This window comes from Leucopleurus acutus, assembly GCF_964270905.1.
Source record: "Leucopleurus acutus genome assembly, chromosome: 2".
Classification (NCBI taxonomy): Eukaryota; Metazoa; Chordata; class Mammalia; order Artiodactyla; family Delphinidae; genus Leucopleurus; species Leucopleurus acutus.
The window spans coordinates 132,354,303-132,375,142 of NC_139143.1; the positions used below are offsets into that span (position 1 = coordinate 132,354,303).

The window sequence follows — 20,840 nt, forward strand, 5'->3', positions numbered from 1 at the left end:
GCCCAATCCAAAAATGGGCAGAAGATCTAAATAGACATTTCTCCAAAGAAGATATACAGACTGTCAACAAACACATGAAAGAATACTCAACATCACTAATCATTAGAGAAATGCAAATCAAAACTACAATGAGATATCATCTCACACCGGTCAGAATGGCCATCATCAAAAAATCTAGAAACAATAAATGTTGGAGAGGGTGTGGAGAAAAGGGAACCCTCTTGCACTGCTGGTGGGAATGTGAATTGGTACAGCCACTATTGAGAACAGTATGGAGGTTCCTTAAAAACTATAAATAGAACTACCATATGACCCAGCAATCACACTACCGGGCATATACCCTGAGAAAACCATAATTCAAAAAGAGTCATGTACCAAAATGTTCATTGCAGCTCTATTTACAATAGCCAGGAGATGGAAGCAACCTAAGTGTCCATCATTGGATGAATGGATAAAGAAGATGTGGCACATATATACAGTGGAATATTACTCAGCCATAAAAATAAACGAAATTGAGTTATTTGTAGTGAGGTGGTTGGACCTAGAGTCTGTCATACAGAGTGAAGTAAGTCAGAAAGAGAAAGACAAATACCATATGCTAACACATATATATGGAATCTAAGAGAAAAAAACAAAAATGTCATGAAGAACCTAGGGGTAAGACAGGAATAAAGACACAGACCTACTAGAGAATGCACTTGAGGATATGGGGAGGGGGAAGGTTAAGCTGTGACAAAGCGAGAGAGTGGCATGGACATGTATACACTACCAAACGTAAAATAGCTAGCTAGTGGGAAGAAGCTGCATAGCACAGGGAGATCAGCTCGGTGCTTCATGACCACCTAGAGGGGTGGGATAGGGAGGGTGGGAGGGAGGGAGACACAAGAGGAAAGAGATATGGGAATATATGTATATGTTTAACTGATTCACTTTGTTATAAAGCAGAAACTAACACACCATTGTAAAGCAATTATACTCCAATAAAGATGTAAAAAAAAAAATGGTGTCCATTTTGGAGTGGGAAATATTTACCAGTGTACAACCAACTCTTCTAGATGCACAAAACGAAAGACCCTCAAGGTATCTTCTTCACTTGTTTTCTTCTTGGTTGATCGCTTCATAGGCAATAGGATGTTTACTTCCATCTGTTCTCCTTTAAGATTGATGAAGGTCAACCTGTGGGGACCACACCTTGTGTTTCTAAAACAATTCTTCTTCAATGAATCAGGTCTAGAAGAATGTTTGTGACTTTCCTACAATCCTGCTGTGCTCCCTAACTTTTGCCAGATTCTGCGGGAATCTGCCTCTTGACTGTGATTCATTCACTCTCTAGATTTGGCTTGTCCTGCAGTCACCAAAATTGGCCATGTTCTTAATATTACTCTGGATATGCAGAATGGGTTTTGGAATTATGCCCATATTTCCTAGCATTTGATCCCCAAAAAGCTTATTTTTCCTTCACTGAAATTACCATCCTCATTGCAGTAGCCTCATTTCAAGTTCTCAATGGATTTGTGAACTGCTAGAATTTATTATCAGGTATTGTGTCTAAAAGGTACAGAAATCTATACTGAACAGAGCTGCTCTGGAGTACACAGAGCTTCACTTATCTGTGCCATGTGTGTCTCTTAACATATGACAACCTGACCAAAATGTGAGCAGCCCCGACTGGAATGCATCAGTGACCACACAACTCTTAGCAAGCTAAATCTCAGTACAAATGTCCTTGACATTTTTCTCTTTTCAGTTAATGATGCATATCACTGCTTTCCAAACTCTTTCACAAAGCTTACAAAATCCATCCTGACCTTTACCATTTGTCTAACTTTACCATCCCTCCTTCCCTTAAAGTGTACTCTTCTGAACTACTTTTCAATCCTTGACTCCAATTTTAAACATGTCATTCCTTTTGTTCGGACTGTTCTTCCGTTCCCACTCAGTATCTCAAGTATACTCTGGTGTTGTGGGACACCTGAAGAGGAGGTCCTCCATCTCTCTGGACAGTTTAGAGATGTGGGGTTAATTTGATGTTGCTTGACTATTCATTTCATTAAACATCAGAAAGCGATTTAGGGCTTAGGGAGAAAATGGAACTGTATTTCACACATAGAAAATGATGAAATACTAAACTTCTTAAGGGAAAATATCTTAACTCTAGGGACTTAAACTGTTCTAAGCGTTTTGCACAGAAACAAACATTTTGTGTCTTTATACCTGTAGGCATGTCCATGCGTGTATGTGTTTATGTGTGTGTGTGCGTGTGTGTGACTCCCTCCCCATCACTAAAAACTTTTCTCTCAAACCCTTTACTCCACACATGAAGAGACATGTGGAGTTCTGTGGATAAGGTATAAATTATGTCTGAATCTATTCCAATATTTATTTAACTCTAAGAGCGTATTCTAATACTGGCAGAGCCTTTGAGAAACACGCTGTAATTCATCTTTTTTTTTTTTCTTTACGATAGCTACAGATAGAGAAAACATTTCAGCAGGAGAACCATCCACAACAAGAGCAGAATTCTCAGGAGTAGCTCAGCTCCCATCTGGGCTCTGGTTCTTCCTTTAATTCACACCTGACCTCTTTCTAGTTAGCAGCATTTAAAGATGAGGTTAAATTGTAGCAAAGGATGCAGAGAGTTGTAATACCCCCACCGAAGATACTTTCTGATTAGTAATCTTAAATAGATTAGTACTGGCAGAGGAGACACCGCTGCAGTTGCCGCCACCTCCGGGATTTCTGGCTCTTTTCTCTTCGCCTTAAATTCGTATGTCTTTTATGAATAATCAAAAGCAGCAAAGGCCAACGCTATCAGGCCAGCATTTTAAAACCAGAAAAAGAGATGAAAAAGAAAGGTTTGACCCTACTCAGTTTCAAGACTGCATTATTCAAGGCTTAACTGAAACTGGTACTGATTTGGAAGCAGTAGCAAAGTTTCCTGATGCTTCTGGAGCAAAACTTGATTACCGCTGATATGCAGAAACACTCTTTGACATTCTGGTGGCCGGTGGAATGCTGGCCCCAGGTGGTACACTGGCAGATGACATGATGCGTACAGATGTCTGTGTGTTCGCAGCACAAGAAGACCTAGAGACCATGCAATCATTTGCTCAGGTTTTTAACAAGTTAATCAGGCACTACAAATACCTGGAGAAGGGTTTTGAAGATGAAGTTAAAAAGCTGCTGCTGTTCTTAAAGGGTTTTTCAGAGTCGGAGAGGAACAAGCTGGCTATGTTGACTGGTGTTCTTCTGGCTAATGGAATACTTAACGCATCTATTCTTAATAGCCTTTATAATGAGAATTTGGTTAAAGAAGGGGTTTCAGCAGCTTTTGCTGTAAAGCTCTTTAAATCATGGGTAAATGAAAAAGATATCAATGCAGTAGCTTCAAGTCTTTGGAAAGTGAGCATGGATAACAGACTGATGGAACTGTTTCCTGCCAATAAACAAAGTGTTGAACGCTTCACAAAGTATTTTACTGAGGCAGGCTTGAAAGAGTTTTCACAGTATGTTCGGAATCAGCAAACCATAGGAACTCGTAAGGAACTCCAGAAAGAACTTCAAGAACAGATGTCCCGTGGTGATCCATTTAAGGATATAATTTTGTATGTCAAGGAGGAGATAAAAAAAAACATCCCAGAACCAGTTGTCATCGGAATAGTATGGTCCAGTGCAATGAGCACTGTGGAATGGAACAAAAAAGAGGAGCTTGTAGCAGAGCAAGCCATCGAGCACTTGAAGCAATACAGCCCTCTACTTGCTGCCTTTACAACTCAAGGTCAGTCTGAGATGACTCTGTTACTGAAGATTCAGGAGTATTGCTATGACAACAATAATTTAATGAAAGCCTTCCAGAAAATAGTGGTGCTTTTTTATAAAGCTGAAGTTCTGAGTGAAGAACCCATTCTGAAGTGGTATAAAGATACACATGTTGCCAAGGGGAAAAGTGTCTTCCTTGAGCAAATGAAAAATTTTGTAGAGTGGCTCAAAAATGCTGAAGAAGAATCTGAGTCTGAAGCTGAAGAAGGTGACTGAATTTGAAACTACACCCTCAGTAAAGCAAACAGGAATTGTAGATAAAATGTCATGTCTCATGTGTCCTGGATCTTACATCTTCCTACCTCCCTATATCAAGCATGATATAAGGGCTTTCATGGCAAATTTTATTTTAACTGTTTCTATGGTTACCGGAAATGTTGGATTTAGTTTCTAAAACCATGTTTCAAGTAGCTACAGGAGCTATAGATTTGAATCTAATGTTGCATTAGTCTTTTTAGTTATCTTCTACCTCCTGTATTTTCTACTGTAATAATGTAATTTAAGGCCTTCCACAATGAACAGGTCACTTTTTCCCTGGGTTTTCTATATAAACAGTTTTCAAGATATGATTTGGTTAAAAATAATTTGTTATAAAAATTCTGTTTGCAAATTAAACTGTGAAAGTATCCAGAGTCTCAGAAGGCAGTGATTTGTGTGATAATTTGGTATGCCCAAAGCCCTGCTCATCAAAGAAAACCTCATATACAATAATTAGATTCATTAACATGAATCTCGAGTATTTGGACCACTGCTTGCATGTCGATATTTTCTTGCCTTTTTAACCCCAGATGTACTTGAGCTCAATTGTTTGCTCTCTGATTTTCATTCCTTAAAATGAAGCCATGGAGAACAAACTTGAAAGTGAGGTGTTTGGGAAATTGTATGTGGCGGTGGTGGGAAGAAAAAAGTTGAGCTTTTACCCAATGAGAAACCTCTGCATTCAGTTTGCTTCTTTCTAGACAAAACAAATGAATATTCTTTTCATACCGCCATTTTCAAACATACCTTGGAAAAACCTTGTCATTTAAAGTATTTTACAGTTGTCATATACTTAGATTGGTAAGAAAGGACTCATAAAACAGTATAAGTAAAGCAAATGACTGTACTAAACTCAGAAAATTGTTGAAAGAAAAGTGGTTAGCATGTTCTAATTGGGATTCTAAATATAACTCAGATTTCCTGTTGGCTTAGAGTATGTGTTGCAAAGAATGAAGTGCAGTGATAATGATTATCCTACTTGGTCATACTGGTACAGCTTCATCCTCTTCACAGATTCATATATGACTCAAGCATCTGTCTGTTAATTTACCCCAGTTGCCAATATTTTAAATTGCCATGAGCCAAATCTCTCTTCTGTACAGTTGATCCATTTATTTTAATGGCTGCCTTTTAATTTCCATCTTAATTTTCTTGCTGCTACCCAGCTTTATATGTAGTCATTAGAAAACAAAATGTGGCCACACTTTTTGGTGGAAAGATTTCATGTTAAAAGTGAACACTTTGAAAGCTTTTTTTTTTTTTTTTAACATCTTTATTGGAGTATAATTGCTTTACAATGGTATGTTAGTTTCAGCTTCACAACAAAATGAATCAGTTATATATATACATATATTCCCATATCTCTTCCCGCTTGTGTCTCCCTCCCTCCCACCCTCCCTATCCCACCCCTCCAGGCGGTCACAAAGCACCGAGCTGATCTCCCTGTGCTATGCGGCTGCTTCCCACTAGCTATCTACCTTACGTTTGGTAGTGTATATATGTCCATGTCTCTTTATCGCTTTGTCACCGTTTACCCTTCCCCCTCCCCATAGCCTCAAGTCCATTCTCTAGTAAGTCTGTGTCTTTATTCCTGTTTCACCCCTAGGTTTTTCATGACATTTTTTTTTTTTAAATTCCATATATATGTGTTAGCATACGGTATTTGTCTCTCTCTTTCTGACTTACTTCACTCTGTATGACAGACTCTAGGTCTATCCACCTCATTACAAATAGCTCAATTTCGTCTCTTTTTATGGCTGAGTAATATTCCATTGTATATATGTGCCACATCTTCTTTATCCATTCATCCGATGATGGACACTTAGGTTGTTTCCATCTCTGGGCTATTGTAAATAGAGCTGCAATGAACATTTTGGTACATGACTCTTTTTGAATTATGGTTTTCTCAGGGTATATGCCCAGTAGTGGGATTGCTGGGTCATATGGTAGTTCTATTTGTAGCTTTTTAAGGAACCTCCATACTGTTCTCCACAGTGGCTGTATCAATTTACATTCCCACCAACAGTGTAAGAGGGTTCCCTTTTCTCCACACCCTCTCCAGCATTTATTGTTTCTAGATTTTTTGATGATGGCCATTCTGACTGGTGTGAGATGATATCTCATTGTAGTTTTGATTTGCATTTCTCTCATGATTAGTGATGTTGAGCATTCTTTCATGTGTTTGTTGGCACGCTGTATATCTTCTTTGGAGAAATGTCTATTTAGGTCTTCTGCCCATTTTTGGATTGGGTTGTTTGTTTTTTTGTTATTAAGCTGCATGAGCTGCTTATAAATTTTGGAGATCAATCCTTTGTCAGTTGCTTCATTTGCAAATATTTTCTCCCATTCTGAGGGTTGTCTTTTGGTCTTCTTTATGGTTTCCTTTGCTGCGCAAAAGCTTTTAAGTTTCATTAGGTCCCATTTGTTTACTCTTCTTTTTATTTCCATTTCTCTAGGAGGTGGGTCAAAAAGGACCTTGCTGTGATTTATGTCATAGAGTGTTCTGCCTATGTTTTCCTCTAAGAGTTTGATAGTTTCTGGCCTTACATTTAGGTCTTTAATCCATTTTGAGCTTATTTTTGTGTACGGTGTTAGGGAGTGATCTAATTTCATACTTTGACATGTAGCTGTCCAGTTTTCCCAGCACCACTTATTGAATAGGCTGTCCTTTCTCCACTGTACATTTCTGCCTCCTTTGTCAAAGATAAGGTGACCATATGTGCGTGGGTTTATCTCTGGGCTTTCTATCCTGTTCCATTGATCTATCTTTCTGTTTTTGTGCCAGTACCATACCGTCTTGATAACTGTAGCTTTGTAGTATAGTCTGAAGTCTGGGAGCCTGATTCCTCCAGTTCCTTCTTTCGTTCTCAAGATTGCTTTGGCTATTCGGGGTCTTTTGTGTTTCCATACAAATTGCAAAATTGAAAGCTTTTTTGATTGGTGAAAGAAATGAGCTTGGAATAATGTTGCCAGAGACCGAGTGGGAATTGCCCCTTTCAGAGGTGCCATTCTTAGGAGCTAAAAATTAGGCGTTTAAAAGTTTATCTTGAGGGGATAACATGTAATATAGTTTGAAATAAAGGTATAATAACCTTATGAGGAAGAGCATTATAACTGATACCGTTGTGAAAGGGGTGAAATTGTTAAATGAATGACTTTGATAAAACTTTCATGCACAGACAAAATGTATTCACTAGGTTTCTACATAGTGATCTGCTTTACTTTGTAATTTGTAGTCCTTAAAATACTTTTTTAAAAAAATAAAGTCCATCCTTACACTTAAAAAATAATAAAATAGATTAGTACTAATATATTTGTGTGGATATTAAACATGAGCTGGCACCTCACCCACACTGCTTCTTCATTGGCTTTCCCTGGTCACCCTGTCTCCATCTTTGAGGTACAGAGACTGAGGACAAAGGTCTCTGCAGGAAAGGTCTCTGCAGGAAATGTGTTTACTTTGTGACAAACATACAAGACATTTTTACTCAAGACTTGAGAATTGAACCTGATGTGCATGTCTCAGGTTGGTAAGAAAATGGAGAGAAAACTTAGATTTTATAACACATCTGTAGTTGCAATATCATCCTGAAAATGCAGTGACTATAACAAAGATTTTACAAATCCCATTCAAAGGATCCCAATTTGACCAAGATCAGAACATTCACCTCAATTTTCAGGCACTTGGACCAGGAACTCATAATCTTGATTAAGCCAAGCAGGTGGATCGACTTGAGAAATTATTTACAATTCAAGTTAAATGCAGCTGATCATTTTTTTTTCTCGGTTCATGCAAGGCCCATTTCAGAAAAGCATGCTTATCTGTTTCTATATAATTAAAAAATATCTTGTTCAAGAAATGAAGTATATAAAAGAATAATCAGACACACTTGCTAAACTAATTGCATGTGGAACTGTGCCGGTCTCCAGTCTCTGTGATTAGATTGTGTCCCTCCACTTTCTTTAAATGTTACAAAAACTAGTGTAAATTAGTATGCAACTATTTTCAGATTAATGGCAACATGTAAAGCTCAAAGGTTCATGTTCTGTTTTGCAGAGAGTGTTGGTTTTGTATGATAGCATTTACTTGTTCCCCCCAGCAGTGAGGGGTCATCAAGCTCTTTCTCAGGCATTACAGGAAAACTCTACTGTTCCATTACACTCACTACATCTTTAGCCCCAGTGAAACCCATGATTGTGTTCTCTGGTACTTAGATTATGTTTTGATTACTATGGACATTAAAAAAAAATAATTTGGTTCTCTTAGGATTCCCAAGCACAAACAATCATGCATCCTATCAAAACAAGACAAACCACAGCATGTAAAAGTATAAAGTTTTAGAACCCTTATACACAGATAATTAAACAAAAGTGTATGGAGTGTGACTGTTTCTAAATGATATCATGCTGCTTATTTGATGAAGCCATGTGTGATCCCGTCAGCTTTGGTAAGTCCCAGCAATGCAAACTGAAGCTCGATAATCCCAGTCTACAGCAGTGTGAGAACCTGAGTTTGTGTGTGGTCTGATGCAAAAGTTAACTTGTGTCAATTTTCTAGACATATGGAACTCCCCTTTACTTTTGGAAGCTGAGAGAAAGTAAGTTTGTTGAGCACCTGCTTTAGCCTAAACATGGTGCTAGATATATTCACATATGATATCATGTTTAATTCTAACAATCACCCTAACTGTACAAATTCGTATCCCTATTTTACCAGTGAGAACTAAGTCACTCAGCAGATAACTGACTTCTCAAGAACATGCCGTTGAGGCTAAGATTTAAACCCAGGTCTGAGCCCCTCGAGTTTATTCCTGTTCTAATTTATCATGCTACTTTACGTCACCAAAAACCTTCTTACATAGTTATACCTGGAATGATATAAACCTGCCCAAGGACATACAGGAGCAAATAAACAAGGGAAAGTAAAGTGTAGCAGTACGTGAAACATAAGAGCTGTGACCAGGCACACATGATTCCTGGAGCAAAACTAGTCAGGACCCCAGCCAAATGATCTGGGGGTCAGATTTGGGCCACAGTCACATTGCAAACAGGAATGTCAAATAGGAAAACTACAGCAGAAGTCCAGGTATGCAGACTGTGCAAGCAGGGTGGGCTGTTGGGGAGAGCTCATGAACAGTCAGGGCCTTCCAGACATACCAGCTTTATAGCAACAGGCTAGTTTCAGAACCCACAGACTGACTGTGGATCTATGCCTGCTATTGTATGATGTTTTGTGTGGATCATCTTAATTAAACCTCACCACAGCCATGAAGAAGAAAAATTATTTGCCACAGTTTAGCCTGGCCAGTTGAGTAGAGGTAAAGAGCATGGACTCTGGAACCAAACTGCCTGGGTCTGATTTCTGGCTCTTAACTGGCCTGTACTCTCTAGCTGGGGAAACTTACTTTTTCTGTTACCTAGTTTCTTCAATTGTAAACTAGGACTGATAACGGTGTTCACCTTTTTGGGTTAAGAGTCTAAAAAGCCTCAAGTAGTGCCGGGCTCAGTGTAATTGCTAGACAAGTGTTTGGTAAATAAAGGAGGGGACTGAGTAACTTGCATAAATTCATAAAAGTAATTTGTGGTGGAGCAGCGACTCAAGTCCAGATGGCATGAGCCCAGAGCCCAGGTCATAGTCCATGGTATCAAAGTATGGGTTCTGATGGGTACACTCAGACAGCGGCGTCTGCTCATGCGAATGTGGGACCTCAGCAACTTCACCTGTGAGGGGTCTAGGGAAAGCAGATGCCAGCACGATCCTAAGATTACTTCTCATTTCTCTCTCATCCCATATTGGCTACCATCTCTATGGAAATCATGACATATCTGAAAGTCATTTCAAAATCTCCTTTACCTAAGACGCTTTCTGGTGTTGGATGTACACTTGAGGTATTTAACTTTGCCTTACTGAATCCACCTCATCTAAATTCAACAATATTTAGTACTCTCTACCTTCTGAGTCCACAATGGTGGACTCTGGAGAGAGGTTTCATGGCAAAATATAAAGAATCTTACTGAGTCTGTGTACACCAATAATTCCTTCTCCATGATAAGAAACATGCCAGACGTTTACATCATGCAATGAGATTTTCAAAGGGCTGTTAGGTGTTTTTTTTTCATGCACTTCTATGAATCATGTATTTTAAAGATAAATATAGCTTTTTCTGTGAGGAAGGAATTGCTGTTTTGTGAATATTTTCTTGTTAATTTGACATGAAGCAAACAATAGCAATACACAGCTACATCTGTACAGTCTCAGCACTACATGAGAATGTAAACTTTTGGTAAAAAAACATTTGCACCTATGCCAAATCAAGTCAGATTAGGTTGTATAAGATCTATTGTCCTATGACTCCAAGTCCTTGGACAACATCCCAATTTACTCTATTGGAGTCCTTTTCTCTGGATTTCATATGCATAGACACACACCTGGTAGGCAGAGACACAGTCTGAATTTGAGAGCAAGCATTTTGTAATAAAGACCATGTCCCACAGCTCTAAGTGATAGCAAAATCTCTCATGTGTCGCTTTTCACAAAACTGCAAAGCTATAAGGACAACATTAAGTGAAGGGTCTGCAGTAGGGTGTTGGGGTACATTTTCTTGGACCAGATTTTGTGTCTCCCTGTTGTCAGTTTCTCTGAGATAGAAGGGGCCATGTTTAGTTTGTTTACCAGCTCAGAAAATATAAGAATTACAGAGAGGACCTTCAAGGTGGCGGAGGAGTAAAACGTGGAGATCACCTTCCTCCCCACAGATACACCAGAAATACATCTACACGTGGAACAACTCCTACAGAACACATACTGAATGCTGGCAGAAGACCTCAGACCTCCCAAAAGGCAAGAAACTCCCCACGTACCTGGGTAGGGAAAAAGAAAAAACAGGTACAAAAGAATAGGGATGGGACCTGCACCAGTGGGAGGGAGCTGTGAAGGAGGAAAAGTTTCCACACATTAGGAAGCCCCTTCGCAGGTGGAGACGAGGGGTGGCGAGAGGGAAGCTTCAGAGCCATGGAGGAGAGCACAGCAACAGGGGTGCGGAGGGCAAAGCGGAGAGATTCCCGCACAGAGGATCGGTGCCGACCGGCACTCACCAGCCCGAGAGGCTTGTCTGCTCACTCGCCGCGGGGGGAGGGAGCCGGGAGCTGGGACTCGGGCTTCGGTCAGAGCGCAGGGAGAGGACTGGGGTTGGTTGCATGAACACAGCCTGAAGGGGTTAGTGCGCCACGGCTAGCCGGGAGGGGTTCTGGGAAAAGGTCTGGAGCTGCCGAAGAGGCAAGAGACCATTGTTTTGTGGTGCTCGAGGAGAGGGGATTCAGAGCACCGCCTAAATGAGCTCTAGAGACGGGCGTGAGCCGCAACTATCAGCGCGGACCCCAGAGACGGGCATGGGACGCGAAGGCTGCTGCTGCCACCACCAAGAAGCCTGTGTGCAAGCACAGGTCACTATCCACACCTCCTCTCCTGGCAGCCTGTGCAGCCCGCCACTGCCAGGGTCCCGTGATCCAGGGACAACTTCCCCGGGAGAACACACGGCGCACCTCAGGCTGGCGCAACATCATGCTGGCTCTGCTGCCGCAGGCTAGCCCCGCACTCCGTGCCCCTCCCTCCCCCCGGCCTGAGGGAGCCAGAGCCCCCGAATCAGCTGCTCCTTTAACCCCGTCCTGTCTGAGCGAAGAACAGACGCCCTCAGGCGACCTACACGCAGAGGCGAGGCCAAATCCAAAGCTGAACCCCGGAATCTGTGCGAACAAAGAAGAGAAAGGGAAATCTCTCCCAGCAGCCTCAGGAGCAGTGGATAAAATCTCCGCAATCAGCTTGATGTACCCTGCATAAGTGGAATACCTCAATAGACAACGAATCATCCCAAAATTGAGGCAGTAGACTTTGAGACCAGATATAGACTTGGGGTTTGCTTTCTGCATCTAACTTGTTTCTGGTTTTATGTTTATCTTAGTTTACTATTTAGAGTTTATTATCATTGGTAGATTTGTTTATTGATTTGGTTGCTCTCTTCCTTTTATATATATATATATATATTTTTCCTTTTTCTCTTTTTGTGAGTGTGTATTTGTATGCTTCTTTGTGTGATTTTGTCTGATAGCTTTGCTTTTACCATTTGTCCTAGGGTTCTGTCTGTCCGTTTTTTATAATTACTTTTTAATTTTTTTATTTTAATAACTATTTTATTTTATTTTTTTCTTCTTTTCTCCCTTTCCTTCTGAGCCATGTGACTGACAGGGTCTTGGTGCTCCAGCCAGGTGCCAGGCCTGTGCCTCTGAGTTGGGAGACCAAGTTCAGGACATTAGTCCACCAGACACCTCCTAGCTCCATGTAATATCAAATGATGTAAGCTCTCACAGAGACCTCCATCTCAACACTTAGATCCAGCTCCACTCAACAATGAGCAAGCTACAGTGCTGGACACCCTATGCCAAACAACTAGCAAGACAGGAACACAACCCCACCCATTAGCAGACAGGCTGCCTAAAATCATAAGGTCACAGACACCCCACAGCACACCACTGGACACGGTCCTGCCCACCAGAAAGACAGGCTCCAGACTCATCTACCAAAACACAGGCACCAGTCCCCTCCACCAGGAAGCCTACCCAACCCACGGAACCAACCATAGCCACTGGGGGCAGACAATACAAACAACAGGAACTACGAACCTGCAGCCTGTGAAAAGGAGACCCCAAACACACTAAGTTAAGCAAAATGAGAAGTCAGAGAAACACACAGCAGATGAAGGAGCAAGGTAAAAACCCACCAGACCAAATAAATGAAGAGGAAATAGGCAGTCTACCTGAAAAAGAATTCAGAGTAATGATAGTAAAGATGAAGATGATCCAAAATCTGGGAAATAGAATGGAGAAAACACAAGAAACGTTTAACAAAGACCTAGAAGAACTAAAGAGCAAACAAACAATGATAAACAACAAAATAATTGAAATTAAAAATTCTCTAGAAGGAATCAATAGCAGAATAACTGAGGCAAAAGAACAGATAAGTGACCTGGAAGATAAAATAGTGGAAATAACTACCACAGAGCAGAATAAAGAAAAAGAAAAAGAAAAAAATTGAGGATAATCTCAAAGACATCTGGGACAACATTAAATGCACCAACATTCGAATTATAGGGGTACCAGAAGAAAAAGAGAAAAAGAAAGGGATTGAGAAAATATTTGAAGAGATTATAGTTGAAAACGTCTTTAATATGGGAAAGGGAATAGTCAATCAAGTCCAGGAAGTGCAGAGTTCCATACGGGATAAATCCAAGGAGAAACACGCCAAGACACATATTAATGAAACTAAAGAAAATTAAATACAAAGGGAAAATATTAAAAGCAGCAAGGGAAAAACAAAAATAAACACACAAGGGAATCCCCATAAGGTTACCAGCTGATGTTTCAGCAGAAACTCTGCAATCCAGAAGGGAGTGGCAGGAAATAATTAAAGTGGTGAAAGGGAAAAATGTACAGCCAAGATTGCTCTACCAAGCAAGGATCTCATTCAGATTTGATGGAGAAATCAAAACCTTTACAGACAAGCAAAAGCTAAGAGAATTCAGCACCACCAAACCAGCTTTGTAACAAATGCTAAAGGAAATTCTCTAGGCAGGAAACACAAGAGAAGGAAAAGACCTACAATAACAAACCCAAAACAATTAAGAAAATGGGAATAGGAACATACATATCGATAAGTACCTTAAATGTAAATGGATTAAATGCTACAACCAAAATACATAGACTGGCTGAATGGATACAAAAACAAGACCCATATATATGCTGTCTACAAGAGACCCACTTCAGACCTAGGGACACATACAGACTGAGAGTGAGGGAATGGAAAAAGATATTCCATGCAAATGGAAATGAAAAGAAAGCTGGAGTAGCAGTTCTCATATCAAAAAAAGAAAAAAAAAAGACTTTAATATAAAGACTATTATAAGAGACAAAGAAGGACACTACATAATGATCAAGGGATCAATCCAAGAAGAAGGTATAACAATTGTAAATATTTATGCACCCAACATAGGAGCACCTCATAAGGTACATTTACATAAGGCAAACGCTAACAGCCATAAAAGGAGAAATCGACAGTAGCACAATCATAGTAGGGGACTTTAACACCCCACTTTCACCAATGGACAGATCATCGAAAAGGAAAATAAATAAGGAAACACAAGCTTTAAATGATACATTAAGCAAGATGGACTTAATTGATATATATAGCACATTCCATCCAAAAATAACAGAATACACTTTCTTCTCAAGTGTTCATGGAATATTTTCCAGGATAGATCATATCTTGGGTTGCAAACCAAGCCTTGGTAAATATAAGAAAATTGAAATTATATCAACTATCTTTTCTGCCCACAACACTATGAGACTAGAAATCAATTACAGGAAAAAAATCTGTAAAAACTACAAACACATGGAGGCTAAACATTACGTTACTAAATAACAAAGAGATCACTGAAGAAATCAAGAGGAAATCAAAATATACCTAGAAACAAATGACAATGAAAACACGACGACTCAAAACATATGGGATGCAGCAAAAGCAGTTCTAAGAAGGAAGTTTATAGCAATACAATCCTACCTCAAGAAATAAGAAAAAGCTCAAATAAAAAACTTAACTTTACACCTAAAACAATTAGAGAAAGAAGAACAGAAAAAAACCAAAGTTAGCAGAAGGAAAGAAATCATAAAGAGCAGATCAGAAATAAATGAAAAAGAAATGAAGGAAACAATAGCAAAGATCAATAAAACTAAAAGCTGCTTCTTTGAGAAGATAAACAAAATTGATAAACCATTAGCCAGACTCATCAAGAAAAAAAGAGAAGACTCAGATCAACAGAATTAGAAATGAAACAGGAGAAGTAACAATTGACACTGCAGAAATACAAAGGATCATGAGAGATTACTACAAGCAACTTTATGCCAGTAAAATGGACAGCCTGCAAGAAATGGACAAATTCTTAGAAAAGCACAACCTTCTGAGACTGAGCCAGGAAGAAATAGAAAATATAAACAGACCAATCACAAGTACTGACATTGAGACTGTGATTAAAAATCTTCCAAAAGAAAAAAAAAAGCCCAGGACCAGATGGCAAATTCCATCAAACATTTAGAGAAGACCTAACACCTATCCTTCTCAAACTCTTCCAAAATAGAGCAGAGGGAGGAATACTCCCGAACTCATTCTACGAGGCCACCATTACCCTGACACAAAAACCAGAAAAGGATGTCACAAAGAAAGAAAACTACAGGCCAATATCACTGATGAACATAGATACAAAAATCCTCAACAAAATACTAGCAAACAGAATTCAACAACAGATTAAAAGGACATTATAACATGATCAAGTGGGGTTTATCTCAGGAATGCAAGGATTCTTCAATATATGCAAATCAATCAATGTGATACACCATCCTAACAAACTGAAGGAGAAAAACCATATGATCATCTCAATAGATGCAGAAAAAGCTTTTGACAAACTTCAACACCCATTTATGATAAACACCCTCCAGAAAGTAGGCATAGAGGGAACTTTCCTCAACATAATAAAGGCCATATATGACAAATGCACAGCCAACATCGTTCTCGATGTTTAAAAACTGAAACCATTTCCTCTAAGATCATGAGAAGATAAGGTTGTCCACTTTCACCACTATTATTCAATATAGTTTTGGAAGTTTAAGCCACAGCCATCAGAGAAGAAAAAGAAATAAAAGGAATCCAAATTGGAAAAGAAGTAAAGCTGTCACTGTTTGCAGATGACATGATACTATACATAGAGAATCCTAAAGATGCTACCAGAAAACTACTAGGGCTAATCAGTGAATTTGGTAAAGTAGCAGGATACAAAATTAATCCACAGAAATCTCTGGCATTCTTATACATTAAGGATGAAAAATCTGAAAGAGAAATTAAGGAAACACTCCCATTTACCATTGCAACAAAAAGAATAAAATACCTAGGAATAAACCACCTAAGGAGACAAAAGACCTGTATGCAGAAAACTATAAGACACTGATGAAAGATATTAAAGATGGTACAAACAGATGGAGAGATATACCATGTTCTTGGATTGGAAGAATCAACATTGTGAAAATGACTATACTACCCAAAGCAATCTACAGATTCAATGCAACACCTATCAAACTACCAATGGCATTTTTCACAGAACTAGAACAAAAAATTTCACATTTTGTATGGAAACACAAAAGACCCCAAATAGCCAAAGCAATCTTGGGAAAGAAAAACAGAGCTGGAGGAAACAGGCTCCTGGACTTTAGACTATACTCCAAAGCTACAGTAATCAAGACAGTATGGTACTGGCACAAAAACAGAAATATAGATTAATGGAACAAGATAGAAAGCCCAGAGATAAACGCACGCAAATATAGTCACCTTATCTTTGATAAAGGACGTAAGCATATACAATGGAGAAAAGACAGCCTCTTCAGTAAGTACTGCTGGGCAAACTAGACAGCTACATGTAAAAGAATGAAATTAGAACACTCCCTAACACCATACACAAAAATAAGCTCAAAATGGATTAAAGATCTAAATGTAAGGCCAGACACTATCAAACTCTTAGAGGAAAACATAGGCATAACACTCTATGACATAAATCACAGCAAGATCCTTTTTGACCCACCTCCTAGATAAATGGAAATAAAAACATAAATAAACAAATGGGACCTAATGAAACTTAAAAGCTTTTACACAGCCAAGGAAACCATAAACAAGACGAAAAGACAATGCTTAGAATGGGAGAAAATATTTGCAAATGAAGCAAGTGACAAAGGATTAATCTCCAAAATTTACAAGCAGCTCATGCAGCTCAATATCAGAAAAACAAACAACCCAATTCAAAAATGGACAGAAGACCTAAATAGACTTTTCTCCAAAGAAGATGCACAGATTGCCATCAAACACATGAAAGGATGCTCAACATCACTAATAATTAGAGAAATGCAAATCAAATCTACAATGAGTTATCACCTCACACCAGTCAGAATGGCCATCATTAAAAAATCTACAAACAGTAAATGCTGGAGAGGGTGTAGAGAAAAGGGAACCCTCTTGCACTGTTGGTGTGAATGTAAATTGATACAGCCACTGTGGAGAACAGTATGGAGGTTCCTTAAAAAACCAAAACTAGAACTACCATACGACCCAGCAATCCCACTACTGGGCATATACCCTGAGAAAACCATAATTCAAAAAGAGTCATGTACCACAATGTTCATTGCAGCTCTAATTACAATAGCCAGCACATAGAAGCAACCCAATTGTCCATCATTGGATGAATGGATAAAGAAGATGTGGCACATATATACAATGAATATTACTGAGCCCTGGAAAGAAATGAAATTGAGTTATTTGTAGTGAAGTGGATGGGCCTAGAGTCTGTCATACAGAGTGAATTATGTCAGAAAGAGAAAAACAAATACCGTATGCTAACACATATATATGGAATCTAAAATAAAAATGGTTCTGAAGAACCTAGGGTCAGGAAAGGAATAAAGATGTAGACATAGAGAATTGACTTGAGGACACGGGGAAGGGGAAGGGTAAGCTGGGACAAAGTGAGAGAGTTGTATGGACATATATACACTTCCAGATGTAAAATAGCTAGTGGGAGGCAGCCAAATAGCATAGGGAGATCAGTTCGGTGCTTTGTGACCACCTACAGGGGTGAGATAGTGAGGATGGGAGAGAGATGCAAGATGGAGGAGATATGGAGATATATGTATATGTATAGCTGATTCACTTTGTTGTACAGCAGAAACTAACACACCATTGTAAAGCAATTATACTCCAATTAAGATGTTAAAGAAAAAAAGTGATACATCAGCCTTTTCACATCCTCGCTGGTACTTGCATTCTCCCTAGCTCTCTTTGTGTTGCAAGAATGACTGTGTCTGTTCATAAGCTTACAAAATGGATATTTGTTTTGATTTAGATGGAGACTCACTGCACTAATTTATTTATGGTTAGCTGAGTTTTGTACTTTTTGTGGTTCTGGACCACTATAATCCAGTTCGTCAGTGAACAGAGTCTCTAGCCACATCAACAGGTCTTTTTTTTTTTTTTTTTTTGTGGTATGCTGGCCTCTCACTGTTGTGGCCTCTCCCGTCATGGAGCACAGGCTCTGGACACACAGGATCAGCGGCCATGGCCCACGGGCCCAGCCACTCCGCGGCATGTGGGATCCTCCTAGACCAGGGCACAAACCCACGTCCCCTGCATCGGCAGGCAGACTCTCAACCACTGCGCCACCAGGGAAGCCCCCAACAGGTCATTTTTGATAAGGAAGCTACTCCAGGCACAATTGTATGCCTACTCTGCACACAGCAGTACCAGGGATAGAAATATGAGAAAGATATGGCCTTTTCCATTAAAAAGGTCCCCATTCTATGGACTTCCCTGGTGGTGCAGTAGTTAAGAATCCGCCTGCCAGTGTAGGGGACATGGGTTTGATCCCTGGTCCGGGAAGATCCCACATGCTGTGGAGCAACTAAGCCCATGTGCTATAACTACTGAGCCTGTGTTCTAGAGCCTGTGAGCTACAACTACTGAGCCCCCACACCACAACTACTGAAGCTCGCGTGCCCAGAGCCTGTGCTCCACAACAAGAGAAGGCACCAACATGAGAAGCCCGTGCACTGCAATGAAGAGTAGCTCCTACTCACTGCAACTAGAAAAAGCCCGCATGCGTCAATGAAGATGCAATGCAGCCAAAAATAAATTAATTAATTTGAAAAAAAAAAGCTCTCCATTCTAAAAGGAAGACTGCAGTCGAAGATAACGTGTACAACAATAGTATGAATAAGGATTCACAGAGGAGAAATTCATTCATTCATTCATTCATTTATTCATTCATTAATATTTCATGAGGGCTAACTATGTGTCAAACAAAATGATGTTTTGCCCAGATGTGGGATCAGGAAAGATTTTGAAGACAGAAGTGCAAGTGAGCAGTGTTTTAAAGGGTGAAGAGAACTTTACTAGTTGGACTCTGTGGTGGATAATTGGCGAAGATGTCTGCAGTTGTTCCTTTCTTTGTATCTGAGACTGTTTGAAATTAATTCTGTATCTCTTCTCATGGAGAAGTAAAGTCTACATTTTTTCCTACCTTGTTCTTCCCTCCATGGATCTGGGATGGCCACCTGATCTTGCTTTGGCCAAGCGACTACAGAAGAAGTAATGTTGTATCAGTTCCAAGTTTCAACCTCAAGAGGACTTACATGCTTCCACTCTCTCTTTGGAATCCTGAGACAACCGTACAAACAAGTGTAAGCTTGTCTGCTGGATGATAAAAGACATGTAGCTCAACCGCTCCAGATAATAGCTATCCACCTCCAGAAGCAGAGAGCCTAGCTGCAGAACTGCATCAATGATCCCAGCTGAGACCAGAGAGCCATCCAAGTTAGCTCGTTCCAAATTTCTACCACATAGAATCATGAAGCAAATAAATGAGTGCTGTTTCAAGCTGAAAAATTTTGGAAGGGGTTGTTATGTAGCAAAAACTTAATAATAAAACATCACCTTCTAGAGGGTAGAAATAACATATGCAAGGGCACTGAGGCAAGAATCATCAAGAGAGCTTCAAGGGTCTATGAGAGATTCAATGTCCCCATTAGCACCGTTCAAGTTACAAATGTTGGGAATCCAATTCAAGCCAGTTTGAGCCAATAAAGGACATTTATTGGTTCTCATAGCTGGGAATTGCAAGGGGGTGGATCCAGCTTCAGAAATAATTGGGTATTTGTTTCTAAGTAATGCCATCAAGACCTTGTTCTTCTACACTCGATGCTGTTTTCATCTTGTCAGCTAAATAATTATTAGATTCTCTTTCTGTAGTGAGAAGAGGACCATAGAGAAGTTTCAGGCTTCCATTGTCTTCCCTGCTAGTTAGTTCCAGGATGACCCTCTCACCTTCAGCGTTCATCTAGGACTTCTAAAAGTGCTCTGATTGTGAAGGAGGTGGCACAAAATTCACAAGACCACAGGGAGAAGGAAGAGTTTCCAAAATGAAATGAGGTATTCTATCACCAGAAAGAATAGTTTGGAAGAATGACTGTGAGGAATTACAAATAATAGCCTTCTTCCATTAGTTAATAATTTTTCAATGTCAAGCAATAGAATGCTCATCTCCATCTGATTTATTTAATAAGTAAATTAAAGTAGTTTTTTTAATCATGTAACTTAATACAGGCATTTCTAGTTTTATTGTGCTTATTAGCTTTATTGTGCTTCACGGATACTATATTTTTTTACAAATAAAAATTTTGTGGCAACCCTGTTTTTAGCAAGTCTATCAGCACTATTTTTCCAACAGCATTTCCTCATTTCCTTTCTCTGTGTCATCTTTTGGTAATTCTTACAGTATTTCAAACATTTTCATCATTATTATATTTGTATGGTGATCTGTGATCAGCAATCTTTAGTGTTACTACTACGATGCACTGAAGCCTCAGATGACGGTTAGCATTTTTCAGCAATAAAGTATTTTTAATTAAAAAAAGAATTATAGACAGATGCAATAGATAATAGCAGGGAAATTAAGCAAAGATTTTGAAGTCAGGAACCCTGGGTTTGAATATAAACTCAGCAAATAGCTAATTACATGACTATAGTCAAGTTATTTAAACTCTCGGAGCTTTGGGTTCTTCACCTGTAATAGTTCCTCAAAGAGTTAATGTAAAGGTAAATTAGCTAGAGTAAAGCGCCAAATATA

General features: G+C 39.4%; 1 protein-coding gene across 2 annotated transcripts; it reads left to right on the forward strand.

The window, feature by feature from the left end:
* Window positions 1-2,830: 2,830 nt before the first annotated feature.
* Window positions 2,831-4,152, forward strand: LOC309957524 (eIF5-mimic protein 2-like). Of its 2 annotated transcripts, XM_082832804.1 has the most exons (2): window positions 2,831-3,025; window positions 3,115-4,152. In XM_082832804.1, exons 1-2 carry the CDS (start codon window positions 2,942-2,944, stop codon window positions 4,033-4,035), a joined length of 1,005 nt encoding a protein of 334 aa, XP_082688930.1. In that variant the 5' UTR covers window positions 2,831-2,941; the 3' UTR covers window positions 4,036-4,152. The 2 variants fall into 2 exon arrangements, with proteins under 2 accessions (XP_082688930.1, XP_082688929.1); XM_082832803.1 differs by having other exon boundaries at window positions 2,886-4,152.
* The last annotated feature ends 16,688 nt before the right edge of the window (window positions 4,153-20,840 follow it).